Below are 23,166 nucleotides of genomic sequence, written 5' to 3' on the forward strand. Positions count from 1 at the left end.
TTAGTTGACAAAAATTGTTTATTTCATATCGTATAGATTCATATAATTAAAAAAAAATTATACAATATTTTCACAAAAATAACTATTCTTTCCTACATATTGTGACAATAAATACACATTATTAATTATTTTTTCATGACCAGTCTTAAAAAATACATCACTGATTTGATGTCGCGCTAATAAAACTGTCTGGAAAAGTGCTGGAAAAGAGACGAGTACGATCTCCTTTCATGTGTTGCCTTCTCAAGGACTCGCACGTCCTCAAAAGTCAGCCCGGCTCCTCTCTGCCACAGCGGTCTGTGGGAAGGGAGGGTGGTGGCGGGCGCAGAGTGACCGTCCCTCAGGCGGTCAACAGCGGCCCTGCCGGAACCCTGTGTGTGTGTGTGTGTGTGTGTGTGTGTGTTCATGGCTGACTGACAGGCGCGGGGAGGAAGATGCGGCGGCAGGTCAAGACGGCCGCTGGGACGTACCCAGCAGGTACAGACACAGCAGGTTCAGCGCCACGAGGACCAACACCAGCCCGGTCAGAACCTTCTGCATCCACAGACACGTGTTCAGCTTCTGCTCCAGTCGCAGGCTGTAGTTCATCACTCGCATGAGCTGGGGAGAGAAAGACCGGTCTGGTTGAGCGAGCTGGTTTATCCACCAACACCCTTACAGCGCGTGTAATGGAAACATGTCGGGCTAATGACAAATGATCATGTGAATTATCCGTAGCTAGAGCTTGGAGAGAATTAGTTTAGCTTAGCGTAAAGGCTGGAAGCAAGGGGAAACTGCTAGCCTGGATTTCACCACCCTTCAAAAACACTCTGATTGTGTAATACACACAATAGTATATTTCTTTTAACATTGACAGAACCTGTTTTGAGTCCTTAGGTTAAACTAATCTCCCTGTTTAGGCTCCACAGCTAACGAACACACCCAAGAGTTGTATTGATTGCTCCAACAATCGTTATATTAGAAGCTTACTGTCATTACTTGTAAGTAAAAATCCTGGGTGAATGTTTTTCATTTTGAGTATCCAATGAAAATCATTAAAATCTATATTAGTTTGTTTTTCCAATTATCTCTTAAGCCGTCAATAAAACAATGGTACGAACTGGATAACTGTGATTGTGAATGAACACGCATCCTGCAACTTAAGGATAACACGTAGCGCCCAGTTCAAGGCTCCTCTTCGACCAGGACTCACCGATGTGTTTATTTCCTGCTGCCCGTTGGTCCCCGTCTCCACAGGGCTGTCCCTGAGAGGGCACACCGGCGGTTTGGAGCCCTCCAGGACATGGCAGTGCAATCTGTGAAAAGACACAGCCTAATAAGCAGGGAGTACCTGGAGAGGGGAATGTGCAGCCTTAATGAGAACTGAACTGTGCAGCAAGAGGCCGTTACCAAGAGCGCACTAATTCTTTCATTACGCGTTTAATGAGGCGCGCAGACGCCCACCTGTGTTCCATGATTTTGGTTTTCGGTACTTCCTTCCAGAACTGCGCAAGGTCTTGTGATCCGTTGTTGTCCATCTCTGCGGCCATGACCAGAAACCTGTCCTGCGGAGAAGCCTGGGAACCTGCACGAAACCATCCAGGGGATCAACGCAATGAATCGCAATTAGGACAGAAGTCGCTGCTATTAAGTCCTGGAAAGAACTTCACATTTTAGATTTAAAAAAAGGTAATGACTCCATTTTTCACCAGTAAATGTGAAAATATAAATTTAAATTGCTGTTTAAATCAATGACAAACAACCACGCCTGACTTGGTTTAGCCGCAGAAACAGTGGGGTATATGTTCGTGTCGGGACGCAGCATAAAAGCTGGGGGAAAATGCAAACCCAAAATAGGCCGCGCGTGATTCTTCCGCGCTATCTTCAGCACATCATAACCTACGGCTGACATTTCAGCGCTTCAAGGACACAAAACGTTTCAGCTCGCGCGGCACTGTCAGCCGTCTGATGGGTTTGTTTTTTTGGGGGGGGGGGGATGATTCTTTTATCGCTCTTCAAATATGCATGTCAGGCGAAGAAAAGTGGCCGCCCGCACTTTGGGATGGTAATAGACGGAACCGTTTGATTATTCTGAGGCGCAGCGTTCGGAAACATCTGCCGAGAGTGGAGCGCGGCGCTTAAGTGCAGTACCTCCGTGTAAAGACACGACGATTTCTACCGAAGCGCTTGGTTCGCAGCAGCTGCTGCTGGGCTTCACTCTGTACTTCTCAGGTGCCGTGGTCCGTACCTGTGGAGACGGCAGAGGGAAAATGAATGTATGAAATGTTAGACGATATTTCAAATCGCTGAAATCAGTAAATACTGGACCATGTTGGTAATACTGGTATTTTTTCTGCCATCTCATACTGTGGATATTAAATTAATCACATCAGAGCACACATTTGACTGTCTTCAGACTCACTTTGAACGCCACGTGATTTTTGGTCACATTGCCCAAGATAATGAGGCATTTCCTCTCCGTTTCACCAGAACCGAAGCTGAGCTCCTCCGAGGGGCTAAACAGGGAGGCAGAAAGAGAGCAACAGGAACCACGTTAGAAACCCGAAGGCTCAGGTCTTAAAAACGCATTAATCAGCTGAGGGTTTCTATTTGCCTCACAACACGTTTTGTCATTTCGCTCGTACGCATCTTATGAAAACAGACCGGGCCGCTACATTTCCTGCGCTGTGCAGTCCGCGTGTTGGGATCACCCCAGGACTTGAAGCTTTTGATGCTACACATCACGACTTCCCTGAAGTACAATACTGTTAGTAGTGTAAGCGTCGTGGGTGTATTGGAGTGCACTCTTGAAGAAGATGCAGACAACGGAGCTCTCTCTCATAACCTTTGGTAAGGAGCCACGCACAACAACACTCCCACTCCCGGTCTCTGGCCCGTGTTTCCGGATCATGTTCTTGCTCTCGCCCAAAACCAAACAAAACACTGGAAGTCTTCCCTGGACTTCGGCAAGACACGTGTGAACAAGAATGCCTGAGCCTTGGATGAAATAAAGTATGTTAACTAATCATTATGGTACTGTAAATCACACAACTGATTTGTTATTAAATGAATGTCTTGTTGCAGCTGAAACCTAGTCAAAGACGAGACAGGCTGCAGTTTATTAATGTATATTTGAATCTACTAAGTGATTTAGAAACTGTTTTTAGCCTTTTTGGATATAAATGTTTTGTGAAATTGTGCCATAAATAGCACATGAATTCTTGAGTTACATCCAAAAACATATTATTTTTTTAGGTCAGAGTAACCTTTGGCTGCCAATTTGTAATCAGTTCTTTTGTTTTGTGTTGCGTTAACTTTGAAGCAACGTCCGTAAGATATTCCTGACACACCGTGTTGGCAAGAATGGGACTCACAGAGTGTACAATACACACAATACCAGGCAAATTCACTCTTGCAAGACACACCTGTTAACTGAAACCCATTCCAGGTGACACATTTACTTAACCGCATAATGCCGTTTGTGTTTGATTCATAGTTTTGAAGCCTTCGGGCTTAATCTACAAAAGTACGGGCGACCCAAAATGCATCTAGCCAAGTTTAATTTCAAAAACAGGATTTCTATTGGTCACCACCAGAACACGCCACAAGGCTTCGAGAACAATCTCCTATGCAAAAAGGTCTCTCCCAAGTCAGTTGCTTCAACGTCAGTAATTTAAAAAGTATTTTATTATTGCAAAATTGAAGAATTTGGAAGAAAGTCAGCAGCTTGCAGGCTGAGCTTTGTGAAGGGGAAACTTGGACTGCAGCTTAGAAGACAGCTGGGTTTTACAGTAGCGCTTAACAACCACACCAAAATTTAAAAGGATGAAAATTGACATCTGAAGGTAGATTTAGATATTTACTGCGCTGCGGGCCACTAGCTTCCTAACATAAGACCGCACTACGACCCTGTGAATGTTTGGCGATACGCAGGAGACTTCAGTTAAGGTAACGTGAGCACAGAGCAATGAAATCTAGAGCTAAAGCAAACGTTTAAAGTCTAGGCAGCGTGAGGCGATTTGCTTCCTTTGTTGTTTTTGATGAGCACCCAATTTCTCTTCTAACAAAGTTTGCAACAGACTAACTTGTGATTTGTTAAATTTGGCCAGGGTGCGCACAGGGAACCATTTTCACACTGGGAACTTAAACTTTGCCAAGAAGAAAATAGAAAAAGGATTACTTTATCTGCTCCGCACGTATAAAGCTTCTCATTGATGCAGCTTGGCTATGTTTCATAGACGTTGTTTCTTTTTTTTTTTTTCTCCCCTCTTTCATGTCCTTGTGCGTTCTTTTCCCCAGTAAAACAGCTGTACAGTCAGGCACTCGCTTGAGCTCACAGTGAGTCTTCGGGCTCTAGAAACCTTTAGCAAACGCTAGATCAAAGACCCCTACTCCCTTATAAAGCCCCCAGCCTCGAATTGAGGCTACCGCAGCTTTGACACATAATTGCATTTAAGGCTCATTTAAATCTGTTTATCACTATAATTCATAGCCCAGAGCCGTCAAAATCCTCACATCAAAGATGCTTTCCTGTAAAAACAAAACTCAACTGATATTATTCATGAAAGCACGGGATAATATCACACACACACACACCCTATGAGGTAAAAGCACTGCTACGTATTTACCCAAGAAACGGCCAGATCATTAAGTGATGCACTGAAGTCAGCATCCATTTGAAATTCAGGGAAGGTTCAATTAAAATACATGATGTATTCAACGACATGTGTAAGAGGCAAGGAGAGCTCCGTCCTTCAAGGTAATTGATCATTAGCCGGTGGTTCTCACTAATTAGTGCGGCACAGGTAATATTTAACACCACCAACTCATTTCTGCTCAATGAACAATTGACTGGAGGCATCCTTTTCCTGCCCATGTGTGACCCGATCAATTGGGATATACAGGTACAAACACATCAATAATGACTTTAGGCTTTGAATCAATATGTGAAAAACAACATTTTTTTCCCCCCCAATATGTACAGGGCAATTAAGATATCTCATCATGCATGAGGCTCGTCAATACACATACTCCGAGGCACAGACTGTATATAAATATGGACAATGCGTTGGCACTTCCTTGCATTGGCCAATCTGATGCAATTTTCCAGGGGATACGGGCAGTGCCATCTTGCGAGTTTGGAGCCAGAGTCTGATCAGTACGGTCCGAGAGTGGAGACACGCGGAGACCACACTTCCAGCAGACTCACTCGTGTTTTTGTTTAATTAATACTGCGCTACTGCTCTGCCTCCACCAGTTACAAGGAAATGTTAAATTATACACTGTACTTATTTTAAAATTTTTTATTTTTTTTTTCACAACTCCCATGGTCCCACAGGACCACTGTACGGAGCAGCTGGCATTGCAACTGGTAATCGCCATTATGTCACATCCTGTTTCCATAACATCAAATAAACTAAAACGAAACTTATCCAAAAAAAATTGACTCATGCATCAATGTTATATTAACTACCTAAAATGACAGAAACAATAATTGAAAGAAAATTATTTGATGTGTATTTTAGTGTTTTACTTCGGCCCAAGTCCCATCCGCTATCATGGAGGGGGTGGAGCTTATGACCTGTACTGCAGCCAGCCACCAGGGGGAGCTCTACTTGCTTTGGCTTCACTTTTGAGGAGCAGTTCAACCGTCCATACTTATACAGTCTATGCTCTGAGGTGTACATTTATTAGTTGCACCTGATTAAAAGTAATATTCTGAAAATTATGTACAAGAATTTTACCACCATGAAGATCATAATCTTTTTAACTGCTAAGTGTACAATTATAAGAAATTAAAACTTCTGAACTAACTTTCGGAATAGGCGGACACGCTGGGAACAACAGAGGACGGCCCAGTTCTGGGCATGAAACCAGTAAATCCTTTAAAGACCAGTTGACCTCTCTTGGTTCAGGTCCCACGAACACAACTGAGCTCTAATTGCAGTACAAAGAAGCCGGTTTGTTCAGCCCCAGTTGGGTACAAGTGCAGGACACGTCTCACCTTTTGTTTGGTTCAATTTGACCTAAATCCAGTGTGTTTGTCCAAGTAATGCAGTTAATTCAGTGAAAGATGCCAAGCTAATTGTGACGCAGCCTAAACAACCTCTGTTGCAGTTGAGCAGGTTTTTAGGGTGTTTCTTTTGTTTTACATCTAACCTGTTCGGTTTGATTAAAGGAGGTCTAGTCTGTTTTCCCAGTTAATGCACTTTTATATTAGCCGATGAGAAAGCTGCTTGTGCAAACCAAACAACCAGATTGAAGCTAGTTCATAGCATACTCTGGCGTGAGTCAGGTTTTTCGTGATATTAGAAGTTAGATATGAGATTTTGGCTAAACAGCTATAAAATCCATCTGGTGATTGTGAAAGAAAGCAATCAATGTATTCATTTAAGCAAATAATTTGGTAATTTGGTAACCATGGAAACGGGCATGCATGCCAGCATGTGAGCGCGGGGATATTCCCATGTCAGAGGAGGAAGGTTACGCTGCAACGTGGTGAGAACGCGTCCCACTGAGCGCAATTTAGCAGTTCATTAAGTGCATTTGAAAGAGGCTGACGGAGCAATTCCACAGTAGTAACCCCCTCCAAGAAATAATATTTCTACACAAGCGCATGACCTGCCTCTAGGAACTAGAACATCATATCCCCATGTGGGTCAGTAGCTCTAGTGAAACAGGAACAGCTGGCGCCAAAGCTGTCCAAAGCACCAGTTACTCGTCAGACTGAATTGCTTCATGGCTACTCCTCTGGCATTGTTTGTAAAAAAACAAAACAAAACATGAAATAACCCAGAACTACAAACACAAATGGGAAAGCAACCTAGATAGCCAACAGTCATGACTTGGACAATTTACGCTGAAGCAACATGGATGTCTGTACAAAATTTCATGGCAATCTCATAGTCAACTATCCAATAGTCCAATAAAAGCCAACAATGTCAGCCTGAGGCCGAGTCATTACGATTCATCTTCTGGGAGACCATAACCATCTGTAAGGCCGGTAAGTCCCATGCAATCCATTTAGTAGTATTCTTAGATGTTACAGTTTGGACCACAGTGGTCCATCAACAGACAGAACAACAATCCATATCAGTAGCACGGGTGAAGCAGCCAAAAAAAGGAGATGTATCTCCCCAATTAAGAAACATTGCATCAGAAAGGGTTTGGAAACAAATTTCAGTGTCGAAACAACTTCTCTAACGTCTAACATGAAGCACAGCAACGATGAACTCTGAGCGAAAGGTCACAGGACACAACTGTGAAGAGCTTGACGCGCATGGCCTACCTCACATCTAGCAGGGGGCCCTTGAAGGTGGTCACCGGCTTCCTGGCTCCTTTGGTCCTGGCACATGTGTCTCCTCTGTCATTGTCCTCTGACCTCAAGCTGTCTTCCAGAAAGTTCACCTGAAACAACAAAGACCACTTAATTAGTAACACACGCAGAGAATACCGATGCGACGCGACCCTTATCTGGTTCCTCTTCTGAAAATGAAAACGTTTGACCCTTGCCCTTCAACACAGAGAAAGCTATCAGTTAATGAAAGACTTGATTAATAAATTAGCCTGAAATGATGAAATGATGGTGAAACGCTATGTCACTGAAATAGAAAGTTTTTTTTTTTATTCTCAGCAGAGATGACTCCCGACCCTTGTTCCCAGTAGCCTCCAGAGGGAGCACACAAGAACAAGCAGCATGTCCGGAACCAAACGGAAACGCGGAACAAAAACAACCCACAAACTCATGACTTTTAGATAAAAAACAAAAAGCTTTGAACGAAAAGTACTTTAACAAAGATAGAGGTCATGATATTACGCATACGCGGACTCCCCGACTTCAGCAAAACAGGCATACACTTTGGCACAAATTATCCACAGACAAACCACAAGACCATGTCCAAGTAACAGCTGACACGAAATAGGGGAAACCACAGCATTAAAGTCAGCTATCTTGGATAAAGTAGGTCAGTTTGGGAAACGGATGCTTTCAGTGTCGCTGGCAGCACGTGGCGTGTAAAATAGACGGGTCAATGACCTCCTCAGGTGAGGAATAGCGGGAGGGGCAAAGGTGAGCAGACGCCGCATGCGATTTGTGACTCAAAAGGGGAAGTGAGCAATTTGCCGCGATGAGCAACAAACGTCATCTTAACTTAATGTCAACTGCCACAATGAAGACATCAAGAGATTATCAGTTGCTGATGAAATGTCTATTTATTCGTCATTTTAAAGCGCAAACTTATCACAATTTTGAAATGATGCGAGCAGAAAAAGGTAAAACATGCTCATATGTCAAGATTACACTTTGAGACACAATTTAGTGACTTAAACAGTTTAAGAATTAAACATACAATCTTTTGGTGATGTATTTTCAGAACCAGTCCGAAAAAAAACAACAAAACAACTTCAGTTACCATGAACACAGAAATAAAAGACCACATGAAAAAAAAAAGATCTAAAATTACAGAACTTCATGATTCCTCCCACTCATTTTGTAAAATATGAAATGTAAAGGCAAAGAAATTAGCAATGACTTGAAATGCTCATAATGAGGAGTGTATTTTTGGATCTTACAGTACATAATGAAAAGGCACAACACATGATTGTCTACTTGATTAGCACTCTGAAGTCGCAGACTTGGTAAAAGATAGTGTTAGAGGTCAAGGCACAGGTGGCTTCAGTTAAAAAGTTGCCTTCAGAAGGAGGCACGACTACAGATTTAGTGCTATAGGTTAATAACTCGCCTACTGTAATATAACAGTAATCATCTTAGTATTTTTTTAATCCGAGGTTAGAAGACACAAATAATGTACAAATGTTATGAGCAGCAGTGACAGCGCTACTCCTTCTCTCAGAGCTAATTAAAGTGTGAAATAAGTGTCCTGCCAAGTTCAGCGTCAACACGACACAGTGCAAATGAAAAGCTTCCATTATTAAATCCGCATCCCTTGATAACAAGGTCAGAAACTTCGTGGTTTTTAAACAGAGGGTCAAATTGAAATGTAAGGGTCCAGGACAGGTCAAGGGATGAACGTGTCTGGGGGGTGGGGGGTTGTCGATGATGTCAGTCGGCTGCGAAGGTGAGGCGCTCGCGATAATTTGAGCCACGCGAGCACGCCTGCCTTTCCAGCCCGCAGAAATCTTCTGGACTCTGAGATCCTTGTGTGGCTGTGATCCTACACTGTCTTACCACATCCAGCCCTTGTTTCAAAACAGAGAGAAAGGCAATTAGCTTCCCGAAGCCACTGAGTTGTTGGTACAGAGCTTCCTGGAAGCCAGAAGAATTCAGGTCAGGATGGACGGTGGTGGTGGTGACGGGAAGATATGATGGGTTACAAGCAGAAAGCTTTACACAAGTACTGAGGAATGTGCTCAGACGGGCTTCAACTGAGGTAGTTTCATAGGTAGTTACAATATAGCTGGTTGTCTACCGGCCAACGCCAAAGCCTTGAACTGAAGATGTTTCTGGACATATAGTGGAGTTCAAATTTCCAGACTGCAGTTATAATAAGTATGAGATCTTAATCTGATGTTAGAAGTTACATGAAACATCATTAAAGTGCATTTTAATCACTACAATTACAATTCTTCCTTCAGAGTTGGGTTTCAAAAAAACCTGCAACATTAATATTCACAAGACCATTTGGCAGGTATATCCAGACATGTCTTTATATTAAATACAGTAACTTCTCCTCTGTGTCTGTGTCACCATAGAGTGATTGTGTAACTTTCATTTGGCGGAGCCTGAAAGCTTCCTCTTTCCCACGGAGCTGATTCAAATGTTTTGATATGTAGTCCGACACCTCAACAAACACCGTAGTCCCTGCAATAATACAGCTGTGGAAAATAACCAAAGCAAAAAACGGTGTCAAAGGGAGATATACTCCTTTGCTCTGGTGTTACGGGGATCAAGTTCATGCCACTCTCGCCGAAAACATGCCAGTAAGAGTGGGGTAAGAGCATTAACAAACTTCAGCCTTGTGCCAGCAGATTACTGTTCAGACTAACAAATGACTGATTTGCATATCTCCGTTTTGCAAATCTAAATCTGTTGTGCATAACCGATGTGGTATTTATGAACAATGGGAGCACAGTTTGCTCGGTGCGGCTTAGGAGGCTCATGGGAGTAGCTTTGGGTGACATAGCAACGCTGGGTCTCTTGAGCAGATACGTTTTTTTCCCTATAGGCAGCGGGCTAAAATATAGTTTATGCTCTCCGGCAAATCAGCGTCTGTGAATAACAGCCACGACACTAACAAACCAACAACAAACAAACAAACTGGAAAAAAACACATGCACCCCTTAATGTAAAGGGACAACTTTTCTTCAACAGGCTGTCCTGATACTGAGAACTTCCTGAAATGACCCACTAAATACCCTCCCATCCATTTTCATGCAGGCTTTCTCCACATGCAGTCAGCTAGAAAGGAGGCTAAATAGATTATGAGGTGGGGGATATTCTTGCGGGGAGCGAGTAGAATCTGTGACATAAGCTGCGCTCCCGACAGCAACCAGTGTGGACTTTGGCGACACCGCAGCATATTCGGCCCGCGGGGCGTTTCAGCGATAATGCTGCGTGCCGCTGGGGAACAGGAATCCAGCTACGGCGCGGAGGGGTTTAAGTAACAGATAACCTCGGCGGGCCACGCGAGAAACTGAGAGACGCAGCGTGGTTTCTGCGATGCGAGAGCAGCCGAACAGATTCACAGAGTCACCTTCACAGAGCTTTATGGCTACCATGTTAGAGGAGCACTCGCCAGAAAGCTGGACATGCTGTAATCACGCTCAACTTGGGAAAAAAAAGAGAGAAAGAGAGAATGAAAGAATATCAATAATATCTAGTCTGAAATGCTGGAATCAGAAAATAATCATGCTCAGCTCTTAGCATATGTGAAAGCAGCTGTTAGCACATTAGTCGTACTAACTAACTATGTTAGTATCAATATCAGCAACAACTCATCTGTATTCAGACAGAGAGTCAGACCAAAGAACCCACAAAGCCATGTCTATTGTTGTGGTTGAGTCCAGGGATGACAACAGTTTTGTTCCAAGTGTTTATCAGCTCCTTCCTACACGACTCAATAACAACTGGATATAAACCGTACCTTTTTGGGCTTTGCCACAACATCAGAGTTGAAGCTGGACTCAAGGGCAGCTGTGCCCTTCGCTTCACCCTCTTTGTTCTCCGTCTCATCCTCGCTAACAATAGGTCCGTTGTCACCGATGGGCGTTTGGAAGTCATCGTCAGGAAGAGGCGGGTAGCTATACTTGAACGTGTCCTGGAATACAGCCAGACAATTTATGTCACTGCGAGCACGGGTCTGAAACATTGCATGCATTGTCATTCTAAATTAAGGGACTTAATGAGAGGAAAATGTTAAATAATAAAGCTGATCATTGCTAATTCATGAAACGGCGAAGCGCAATTTCTCCATCCAAGGTAAACGGACAGGTGGAAGCTGATGATGCGCTGTTTTCATTGTTTTACTACTCATAAAGCTGCATTTAGGTTTGTTTCGCCAATACAAATGTCATTAATAAGACACAGAACAATATAATATGTATGTTCTTAGCATGCTCATTTTAAAAGGAATCATTTCACATCATTACACAACAGAATTGTATAATTAATAATAATCTAAACATGTCTAACAATCCAACAGGTGAGAAATGTGTTTTTTTTTTTCTTATATTGGAGAGATAAGAACCTACCGTTCCACCCATGTGAGGTGGCAGGTACTCTGGGCCTATGTAAGTCAGGAGTTCACTTTTGGATGCAAACTTGAGCTTGCTGATTGCTTCTGGACCCAACCACGTCTTCACGATCTTCCACGCAGCTGTAAAGAAGACATATATTTTATGCTTGAGATGTCAGAATCACAATATTTATCATTATTATTATTATATAAGTCACTGATTAACCAGAAAAATAGTAAGACTGACCGTTCATGATCCAAGGCATTTCCACTATGATCATTTTGGCTGGAATGAGAGAAAAAGAACAGCAGGTTAGAGGTGTAAGAATAGCATGTGAATGTGGATCGTTATCATTCATGCTTTTACAAGAACTTTTGTTACTTACATAAAAACTTTGGATAATACACTTTGAAGCAGTTAATAATGTACTTGACAAAGTCCATGTCCTGAAACACAAATTGAAAAGGGGGGGGAAGAAAAAAAAAAAAAAAAAAACACAGTGATTTAGAAAGCAGAATCTCATAAAAGGCTTCAAGTACAAAGTATGCTTTAACAAACAATTTTCACTGGGGAGAATGTTTGTTCTCTCCAAACCGCCTCTAGATCTGAAGTGACCCACTTAACATTAAATGAAAATTCATTACAGGCTCCTCTTAATGATCCCCGGCACAATCTCTCCGACGTTCTGTCTGAGAAAAGTCTTGAGGATGTTATTCCGCTAATTCTGTGAGATACGTGACATTTTTATTTATTTTTGTGTGAAAAATTCGCAAACGTAGACAATTATCCATCTTGCACTTGCATTTATCAAGACAATCTAAGTAGGGAAAGAGCAAATGGTTGCATTTTCTCTACACATATAATAAAGGGCTTCTGACTGAAGCATCTTGGATACGATATATAACATTAATATTGTGAATCTAACATAGCTGGGTGAAATTTTCTTCTACGCTTGAAGTAATTTCCTGATAAATGTTCACCGTACAGGTTTACGTTAACTGAAAATCATCAGACAAAAAGCCGATATGTCAATAGAAGCAGCCCTTATACCCCAGCCAGGCTCCATAATTGGCTAGAAGCCTCATTGCTATGCAGGAGACTCACTCCCAAACCTTAATGAGATCATATGGGCTAACCTTGCTCTGGCTCACACTGTGGTTCAACAGGCCTCGATAAGGCTGCTTTACCAACTGATCCTATAATCTACTCATTTTACATTCGAGTTGAAAATCTATTTATTCTTTTTGCCTTGCTCGTGTAAGTGTTTTGCATTTAATTGAGCAATTTCTTCAGAAAGGAGCCGAGCCAATGGAATACGCCGGCCGCGTCGACGAGCTAACAACACAGCGAGTCTAAGGATTAGACAGCCCACTCGAATTGACCATCAGGATTTAAAGGTTACTTTAATCTCCAAAGTGTAAAACCAGCGAAGAGCATCAGTCCCTGCGAGAACACAGCTCAGACGACGATAAACGCGAGGATGCTCGACAGCACTGCAGCCACAGTCAGTCCAACCCAAGAAAACGCAACATGAGTTCAGAAAAAAATAAGACTTCAGATTACGGACACAAATTCAAAAAGAGCTCAGTCGTAAAATTACAAAGGACTTACTATGTTGCTGAGGCCGGATTCGGCCATATCAAACACAACAGTGAGCGGCATCCCGGGTTCTTTCTTCGCATAGCGCTCCAACCAGAAAGCGACATACTTCTTCTTGTCCATGATCGTCTTTGCATCCTTGAGGTGTAGCTTTACCTTAAACCAGACTAAAAACAGGAAACAGAATTTATTTATTTTTTGGTTATGGTGTGTGATACATAATCAATGAGCTGATGATGGTGTTTTTATGAGATATCAACATTTTTACACCTTTTTAACGGAAAAGACAAATCACAAAGGCTGCCTTAAAAGTGTATAACATTAAAATTCCCTGCACGTAGTTGGTAGTTTAACAGAATGTGTGCGTACAGAGCTTGTTGCCCTCTTTGTCATAGCCATGGAGGAAGACGGCGCCAGTCTCGAACATCCATTTGGGAATCGTGCTCTCTTGAATATCTGAAACACACAGGAAGGAACAGATTGCAGCGGTTAGTGTTTTTTTGTTCTCATTCAAAGCGTTCAAAACTACACACAACATGACATTGAAGGGAAAGTCTAGAGGTTACTTGAATCTTTTATTGCCATGTTTTGAAACACACAATATAAATTTTAGATGATTTTTTTTTTCTTTCTGTGAGTCTCATAACCAAACCAAATCAGAAAAAATTTGAAGTGTGTTCAAGGTCGGTTAACCAGGAGGAAGTCTCTCAGTTATCATGCTACTGAAAGTTCAACCGTGTGGAACCCCAGTTTCCCTAAAGGGGGCCATAAAGAGGGAGAGAAAGAAGCACTCTTGTCATCAGCCCTCTTCAAAAGATTGAAATAAAGAACTGACAGCACACGGACAAAGTCATATGACACCCTGTGGATAATTACTCTAATAAATTAAGTTTCCCAAAAGACAACAGTTTGACAAATTCAATTTACTGGATTCGGGAACAACAAACAACAATTCTGAGAAACTCTCAGAAGAAACAATGGGGTTTGTTCTCAGGGTTAGCCTATGTATGGAAATATGGGTGTTTAACGCACAATGACAACTCTGTTTGGATTCATCCCAAGCGCGCACAAAGACAAACACCGATCTGTGCTGCAAGCTTGGAAACGTCTCAACATGACAATGTAAACACGCCATGCCACTTCTTTTAGGCAGGGCTTGATACTGAACTTCAGTAGTTTGACTGGTGTGGATTTAATTTCGCCACTACAAACAAAATGGCACGAGAGCGGTCCGATTCCTAACCTTACTTCTAATTCGGGACTCGTTTATTTGGACAAGAGGAGATTGGCATTTAATTAAAAAGAGGCGCAGCGTGATTTGCAACAGTACCAGCACGGTATTAAAACTGATCCACAGTTGCACAGATGAGATGTTAAAACTATGCCACGACGTCTTACCATTCACGCCAAATTCTTTTCTCCACTGGAGACTCTCGTCGATCATTTTCAAGGCATCGTCAACCACGTAAACCCTCCACGTCAGATATGCCTCCACCAGGGCATCTTCTTTTTGGAGCCTTTCCACATCCCTGGAGTCATACTTCTCTGTTGAACCTACAAGCACAAAAACATAATAGAAACTCAATCACATGACACTCAGAAGGGTCAAGGTTTCACTTTCCACCACGATGGCTTTCATGTTTAAACCCACACTGCCCATAATGAGCACTGATCAAGGCCACTCTCTATTGATCAAAACTGCTGCTACTTGTGGCAGCTAATGTTAACAACTGTTGAAGCTTATCTGAGCATTGAGGTCAACATGCTGCCAACATGAAGGAAAGTGACAGCAACTAGTGGACGCTTAACTTTCATATTTAAATATGTAAATATGTTGACAGCAACACAAAAAAAAAGTTAGCCCGAGAGCAGGTGCCTTGTAGGGAGTTAATATCCGCAGCTTGTGTTACCTTGGAGCAACTCATTGTTGAATCTCTGCCTTGTCTCCTCAATTTTCTTTTCGAGGTCCTGTCAAAAACAAAGTTCATGTTAGATACGTTTTTTTTTTGGTATTAACTGTAAGAACAGCTCGGACAACAAATGTGTTAAAAGCGGTCGTTACCTGCTCCCCTTCGTGTGGATCAACTTCAGCCATATTCAGCTGTGCCCGGGTCTGTGGCAGTTCCGTGTTCAGACTGCAGCTAGTTAGCTAGCTGATGTCGCGCGGATGAATCAGTGCGGTGTGTGAAGCTGACGCTCACTCGTTGCCATTTTGGCTCCGGTCGTGACCACTGGCCCCACCTCTCCGGCTTTGCTGTTCGTTTGAGCGAGTTGCAGGAAGTGTTCAACTGTGTTCAAGACACCCGACAAAAAGCAGTCGCCTAATCATCCACACAGTGGACTCGTTTAAACACAGAGCCGGCTGACCGCACGCTTTAGCTTAATCTCGTCAACTCACTGTTGTTTACCAATCTTCACCCACAATGCACCGGGGCTGACAGGAAGCGTTCAGTTTCCTTTGGCGCGCTACTCCGAGTGTTTACAGTTTGGTCGGTATGACACGCTGAACACAAGTAAATTTAGCAATTGTCTGTATTTATATACACTTTAACACTTGTGACATGCACGCGGTACTCTACTAATTTGCAATACCGTTTGCTTAAGACGTAAATAAGGAGCAGTCGAACCTGGAAGCAACCCAGAGACTTTCTACCACATAATGGAGAGATTGTTCTCGGAAGATTTGCGTCAAAATCCCCACCGGCTTTCGCTGTGTGGAAATATAATCTTGTTTAACTGCGAACGGGCTTCAAACGCGAACGACACCGACACAACCGAGCTACTGTTCCGCAGGCTCTCATTTGAACGGGAGGACAGCGGGTTCGTGAATGCAGCAGACGGAGCCGCTGTCATCGGCACGAAACGATCAACCCGCGTGGACATTGTGAAATGTAAATGTGCCGTGCACGTCCAGAAGAGGGTCACAGCACCGTGTGTCCTGCTGACAAAGAAGAGTGAGAAAGGAAAAAGCTTCAAGTACAGTCTCCTCTCACTGAGCAGCTCAAACAGACTTGAGATCTGCCTTGACTTTAAACTGCCCTATGAAATTAAAGAGAATGTGGACATCCTGCAGGGACCCACAGTGCTGTGGACTCATGAACAAAGTGTCTTTTACACATCTGTGCAGGCAGGAGGGGTTAGACAGGTAGCCACCCAGCTGTCCCACTGTGTTGTTGGAGAACTCCCCTTCCATAAAAGACAGGCATTTGTTCTGGGGCTGCAAAACACCAAAGAAATATGCTTCAAGTCCAAAACACTTGGGTATTTTGTCGAGGACGGAGACATGTTCGATGGTGCCATGATTTTACCCCATCCCTATTTAAGCATCACAGAGTGCATCTTGGTTCTCTCGGCCGACAGAGCAGACGGCGTGCTTAAATGTGCCGTGGCTGCAGCAACTTCTAACCAGCAACTTGTTTATTTTGAGAACGGTGTAGTAAAAGACATATGCCAACTACCCTTTGAGCAACCTGAGAGTATTCAGGTGGTTTACACAGGAAGAAATGGACACCTGTTTGTCATATCCTCTCGCCAGGGGCATGTTTGCGCTGTGTGGAAGGAAACATTTCAGGTATGTGAAACTATGATCTCATTATCGGTGGATTCTTTATTTTTTTTTTATAGATACACTCTCATTGTTTTTTAAATGCTAAACACTCTTCTCCAGATAGCCTCCCTCTGGTCAGGTGTCAGCTCCGTCCATGTGGATGACTTCCTGGCATGTGGAACAGACCAGATGCTGCTGGTATTTAAGGATCGAGGTGCAGCAGAGCAGCCTCTGGAAAGATTCCTCCTAACCGACCTCTGTGGTATTTCATGTTCTGTAAGGCACATTTATTTATTTATTTTTAACTGGTATTTGAGAGTTGCTTCAAATTCCATTCATAACGAGCAGCACAGTGGCTAATTGAAAATACATGTTTCAGCGTGGCCGGGACAACGAAGCACCAACGATACCCCCTCCTCCACCGGAGAACTATCTCCTCACTGTTCAAGCTTTAGAATCCAGACTACAGGTGAGATTTTATAACAGTACTGGGTGTAAATACCTCACCTTATGATGGAGGACTTGTCAATCATTATGTCAAGATAAGACGTACCTTTGGTTGCTCATAAAGGAAATTTAAAAAGGCATGGCAGCATCGGAGGAGTTCAGTAAACCTTCACATCGCAAGTTGTGTACGAAATAGAACAAATTTGAATAATAGACGCCGAGTATGTGGAGCAATTCCATATAAATATTTAAAAATAGAAATGTGGGTTTGTAGACAGTATCCACAAGGTCGCTAATAGTACGACAAACCACAGCCTCCAAAATGAAAACAGCTCTCTCGGTTGTTTTGAACAAATTAATTCATATTCCCTAGTGTAGCCAATTAACTGGCAAGAAGAGTTGTATTAGATGCAATGTGTAAGAAGTAGACATAAAATAGATTGCAACATCAATTTACGGTTCTGCATTTATGTGCCATGTTGTGATGTATATACAAACTGGTATGTATTGCAATTATCATTCGATTTAAACTACCGTCCAGTCATATTATTCTACGTACTCAGTGACCTGATGGTGTTTTTGTGAGATCTCAACTTGATTTCTGTCTCTCAACATGTGTTCATTTTATAATATGTGCTGTCAATCAAACGTGATTTGTAATTTAGAGCGGACTGACCGTGGTTCAAGAGCTTCAGCGAGAAGTGAGAGTGAAGGACAGAGTTTTACGGCAGTCGGTGCAAGCCCTCACCGACGTGGTCTCGGAAAGAGAGACCGTTCTCACCCGGCATGAGCAGGTACGGTTCATGTGGGGGAAACACGCATTTACAGTGATGGCATAAAGAAACTTGATGTTCTGTTTCTTTACTGGCCTGGGAATCAGCAACTATTTTATAAGCTTATTTTTCTTGCCTGTAGCGCTGAGACAAGTTTAGGATGTGGTAATAACCATACAAGATGTAAAATTAGTACAAGAGATTCTGTATTTATAATCTGGATGTTAGCTGTTAGCATATGTCATAGTGGTGACCCCATTTTTTTCTCACTCTTTAAGAGTGTATTGGCTGATCCGAGTCCCAATTCGTTTTTTCTTTATTTACATTTTTTGCATGTTTTGTAAATAAACTAAATTTCCTCCCTCCGGTTATTCATAAAGGCTTTTCTGATCTTAACTGTATTAAGTAGCTCTGCAATGCATTAAGACAAAAAATGCCATCCTCCAAGCAATTCCTAGATATTCCTTTTAATTTAAAACAGTTAATCTTTTTAAAAATGCCTCAGTTGGCCCCAATACCAGTCTCCCAATACCATTTGAGACATCTCTACACTGGAACGTGTTATATTCAATTAGAAACTTGAATACAATAAACTCCCACCAGTACAATTCAGCAGCGTGATTTTAAATAACGTTTTAAAAGCCCACTCCGTTTGCGCCTAAACGGCTGTTCAAACTGAAATGTCTGACATAAACTGCTATTGCTGTCACACACCTGTCGCGGCTGATTATAGTCTTTGCACTTTCTGTCTAGGAAGGCCTTATTGCTCTGTGGGACTGTGATGATGATGATGATGATGATGAGTCAAAGGATGAGGCCTCGGATGACAAGATGCAAGTCGTGCCAGCAGTGTCTTCCAGACCTCAAATTGACAAGCTGTGGCATCGCGTCACCGAGGACCGAGTGGTTGTGGGAGTGATACCAAATACCGACGGCTCTTTGTAAATATTATTTACTTTTTGTTGTGTGTGGCTGAACACGGCCCACCTAACATGAAAATATCCAAACATTTAGCAGGGATTCTTCTAAAATGCTCGTTGCGCAACGTCTTGTGACACATAATGAGTTCATACGGTTGAGTGGGACCATGTGTGCATGGTAAAGAAACAGGAATTATTAATGCGGCACTCCATATTTTAATCAAGTGAGAAGTACTGCTGTCCAGCTGTCGGACCATCCGCCCTGATTAGATGTATCTGCCGTTCGCTGCAGCTGATAGATCACGTTGAGTAGATCACAGAAAACACATGATTAAATCAACGAGGCTTTCTTTTAAAGGAATCTCTTTTTATTTTTTTTGCCTCTTTGATTGCCCCCACCAACTTCAAGGCAGACACAGGGTGACTAGGTGGTCACCATGGCAACAAGTTTTTAATAACTCTTCAAGCTCCTTTTATGGGAACAAGAAGATATCAGATTCCTCCATCTACCTGTTCTTGCTTTTTCATTTGAGAACATGGCGAGATAAAAAAAAAAAAAAAAAACTTCTGGGATGACTGCATCATGCGTTTCTATTTTGATTGGTTCACATGTACAACTGATGAAACATTGCCACCTGGAAATATTGGGCGTTAATCAGTGTGCCGGCATTCACAAGTATACCTATTAAAACGCACGCACACACAGTCTGGAGTTTCGTATCACATTTCCAGTCAGATTTTCCACCATCTATGTGATATCTGATTGTTAGTGATGTGTTATTTTTGTTCCAGACCTGTGAGCAGTGTGAGCTTATCCATCCTGACAGAGGCAGGCCAGAGCTCAACGCCTGCAGTCATCCAGACCCAGAGCCAAGTGTTCTTGCTCCCTGTGCCCTGCCCCTCGCCATCCTCCTCCTCCTCCTCCTCCTCATCTGCCTCCACCTTCCTGGAGCCCATAGCCAAAAGAAGCAAGCAGCACAACGCCAGCGCAATCAATGATCTCAACACATGCAGACTGGCTGTGACTGCGGTGACCAAGCTGGCACTTCTCCTGAACTCTGGCTGTGTCAAGTGCCATGTCATGCTCCATTACGTCCAGAGACCAGATGCTTTTGGCCTTGTGAGCAACCAAACACCGGTCGTCCTGCACTGCGGTCAAGTCGCCTTAGACATTCATAGTGATTTCCAAACGCAGCTGCTAAAAAACCCGCAACTCAAAACAGGTAAAAATCACAAAAGCCTTGACTTGACGTGAGGTTTTAATCCTGACACTTGGATGTTTATTACGGTCTTCTTTTTTCGCCCAGATGAGGCTAGAGAGGATTTCCTGAGTCTGTTGGCAGTGCTGGATCGCCGTGTCTTCCACATCGACTCTCCAGATAACAGCTTAGGTGATATAAATGGCTGGATTCAGAAAAGAGAGGGTTGTGAGAAGATTGAAGTGAGCCCTGGGTATCTACTATTAAATTCTGCGGGACCATCTGCTCTCATGCTGCTGCGTTGGCATCAGATAACTCCTTTCCATGGAGAACTGTCTGTCCATTCCAGGTACATCATGTTTTATTCACGGAAAGGTTGCAATCTTATTGTGGAACAATGAAAATGGTGATTTAACCAGAAAAAAATTGCTCTGACCTATTAGAAAATACTTCACTGGGTACATTATATTTGACCTTTTCTTTCGGTTATCTGTCATTTTCAGTATATTGGCTGAAACACTCCTGCAAGGGGATTGTTCGGTTTTATTTTGGAAAAAAAATGTATATATCTACATGTAGAGGTGGGCACGGCTCAGTTCGTATTAATGGTTTTAAAGTTGACAATGCTTTGAAGTTGGCTAAGATTAATGTCAGCACGATATTCTGCTGAATATCAAATAGATTAGGACTCTCTGGCGAGCGGAGCACTTAAAAATATAAATCTGGCAAATCAACTCTGATCTGGGTCGGTGGTTATGAATCAGCTGACAGCGACAGAAATGCTATGAAGACTTCAAGAAACTTTTTTTTTATTGCAGAAAGCATAATGGAATAACAAAATGTGTGTCTACTGTTCCTTTGCAGCCAAGTCCAGATGCTCCAGTTCTTGAACTCACTGTTGGAGTACCTCCCTGCATCCTGCTCCATCCTGCCTGTCAGAGGTACAAGAGGACAGGGTGCAACTCAAATATTTGCTTTAGCTTTGGAAAAAGAGGTGTTGTCAATCAGAGAGTGTGTATCACTGTTACTCTGCAAAGAAGATGAAAACGAGGCAAAGAAGGGGAACATCGAGGACTCTCCCGATCCAGGGTCTGTAGAGGGGCGCCAGAGGTGTAGAGAGGTGTGGCAACGGGACATGGAGAGGAGTAGGGCAAGGCTGAGCCCTCTGGTGGATGTGGGGAGGTATCGTAGGCTGGTCCAAAACATGTCTAGAGTCCAGCTCGATGCGGATTTGGCAGCTCTTTTAGACGCTCAGAGGACTTTGCTCGGCTAATGTGCCTCCAGACTCGATTACTGCTGAAAATCCCGTCACTAAGTCTTTGATTCCAGGATCAAGAGTTAGGATTAAAATGATAGTTTGGATTCTTTGAAATGGGGTTGTGGGGTAACGTTAGGGATATGTATGTATTTATGACCAGACGGCAGCTAGCACACTCACAGAAGCCAAGCCATGAACTGCTGTGTTCAGGGTCAGAAGCATAAATACATTTTAACCACCTGCATCGTGGCTCGCCTAAAGAAAATCAATAAAGGTTGTTTAGTCTGTTTGATATTGTCTGCCTTTGCGTTACCATGTGAATTTGGATCCAGATGAATGTGTTGAAACCTCGAACTCGCACTTAATTAGACCAACAACTCGTGTGTTTTGCAAGGAGAAATTAAAGTTTTTGTCAATGGAGTCTGGTAGCTTCAAAGAGAGAGATATACACTGATCAGCCACAACATTAAAACCACTGACAGGAGAAGTAAATAAAACTGACCATCTTATGTTCTGTTGGGAAACATCTGGGCCTGGCATTCATGTGGATGTTACTTAGACATGTACCACCCACCTAGACCAGACCAGGCACCCCCACCCCATAGCGATGGCAGCAACCATCCCCAGCAGGATGCAGCCTGACACAGACACACACACAAAAATGGTTGAGGAGCAAGTCAGAAAACACGAAGAACTGCTCAAGGTGTTGACCTGGCCTCCAAATACACTAGATCTAAAAAAAACTGATCAAGTATCTGTGGGATGCACTGGAACAAGCCTGATCCACAGAGGGCAATCCCCTCAACCCATAGGACCCAAAGACCCCCACTAACAACATTCTGTTACCAGACACCTCAGGACACCCTCAGAAGGCCCATGTCCATTCTCTAACGAATCAGCCCAATCAGTGTATATCTGCTTCAGTTCCCTGGTTCCCTGTTGAGAAAGGCTGCATAATAACAAAGTAAAGCTGTGATAACATTCTAAATATAGCATGTACTAGAGGTACTATACTGACTATGAACTATGAATAAGCCCCCCCCCCCCCCCCCCCCACTGATTGTTTTCTCATACTCTGAGCAGGACTGTGTGCATCAGGTCACTCAGACAGCCTCTTGGGCTTTATATCTACCCACTGTCTATTGCTGCGTAGAGCCTCAGCCCATTTCCATCACCTCTGGTTTTCACACCCTTAATCTGATACTGTTGTGATACGGCTCTCTGCTCAGCCTGTTCTCTGTGTTCATGTCTTTAGAGGCTCTGTGTTCAAAAACCCTCTTTTATGCCCGTTGCTGCTGCTGTGTGATATTCAGTTAGAGACAGAGATCACTTTCGTCCTGCAGTGAAAACCCGTTGATGTTATGAGTAAAGTTGCAGCGGATGAAGCTTTATAAATGTACTCGCTGCCTGTAGTTGACTGAAAGCTTTTAGTGGTACTTTCCCCTCATGGTTCAGTTATTTTGTTGCGAAGTGATGTAAAGAAGAAAAAGTCCTTGCATGCTCTTTCTCCTGCAACGCAGCACAGACTGTCAGTGCTGTAGTTACATTTCTCTTCATCCAAGTAAACATCAAATCATACTTAAAACAACCTCCAGTTTGCCGGATACACAAGGACTGCGCAGCTTGACCACTAGTGGTGGGTTAAAGAGGATGGTGAGGGTTTGTTTACCTCCCAATGGGAATTGAATTCAGTTTGTTCTGGGAGCTACTCCGTCTGTTTGTAGTCTGCGTCACTGCATGCGTGCCACAG

The 23,166-nt window shown here is 43.0% G+C and overlaps 2 protein-coding genes across 2 annotated transcripts; one reads left to right on the forward strand and one right to left on the reverse strand.

Annotated features, from left to right (window-relative positions):
* mospd2 (motile sperm domain containing 2) lies at window positions 1-15,463 on the reverse strand. Its single transcript, XM_084545488.1, has 15 exons — window positions 15,335-15,463; window positions 15,183-15,240; window positions 14,671-14,826; window positions 13,642-13,728; window positions 13,285-13,439; window positions 12,059-12,119; window positions 11,920-11,958; window positions 11,689-11,813; window positions 11,082-11,255; window positions 7,268-7,386; window positions 2,402-2,495; window positions 2,131-2,227; window positions 1,444-1,564; window positions 1,193-1,295; window positions 1-600 (listed from the first exon to the last, which is right to left on the reverse strand). Exons 1-15 carry the CDS (start codon window positions 15,365-15,367, stop codon window positions 448-450), a joined length of 1,575 nt encoding a protein of 524 aa, XP_084401614.1. The 5' UTR covers window positions 15,368-15,463; the 3' UTR covers window positions 1-447.
* A 468-nt stretch (window positions 15,464-15,931) lies between these two features.
* On the forward strand, window positions 15,932-21,705 carry fancb (FA complementation group B; the record flags this gene model as incomplete). Its single annotated transcript, XM_084545487.1, has 8 exons — window positions 15,932-16,843; window positions 16,940-17,095; window positions 17,199-17,288; window positions 17,932-18,060; window positions 18,793-18,980; window positions 19,752-20,182; window positions 20,267-20,507; window positions 21,023-21,705. The coding sequence occupies 8 exons, from the start codon at window positions 15,932-15,934 to the stop codon at window positions 21,429-21,431; spliced, it is 2,556 nt and encodes an 851-aa protein (XP_084401613.1). The 3' UTR covers window positions 21,432-21,705.
* Between the last annotated feature and the right edge of the window lie 1,461 nt (window positions 21,706-23,166).

This window comes from Chelon labrosus (assembly GCF_963514085.1).
Source record: "Chelon labrosus genome assembly, chromosome: 5".
Lineage (NCBI taxonomy): Eukaryota > Metazoa > Chordata > Actinopteri > Mugiliformes > Mugilidae > Chelon > Chelon labrosus.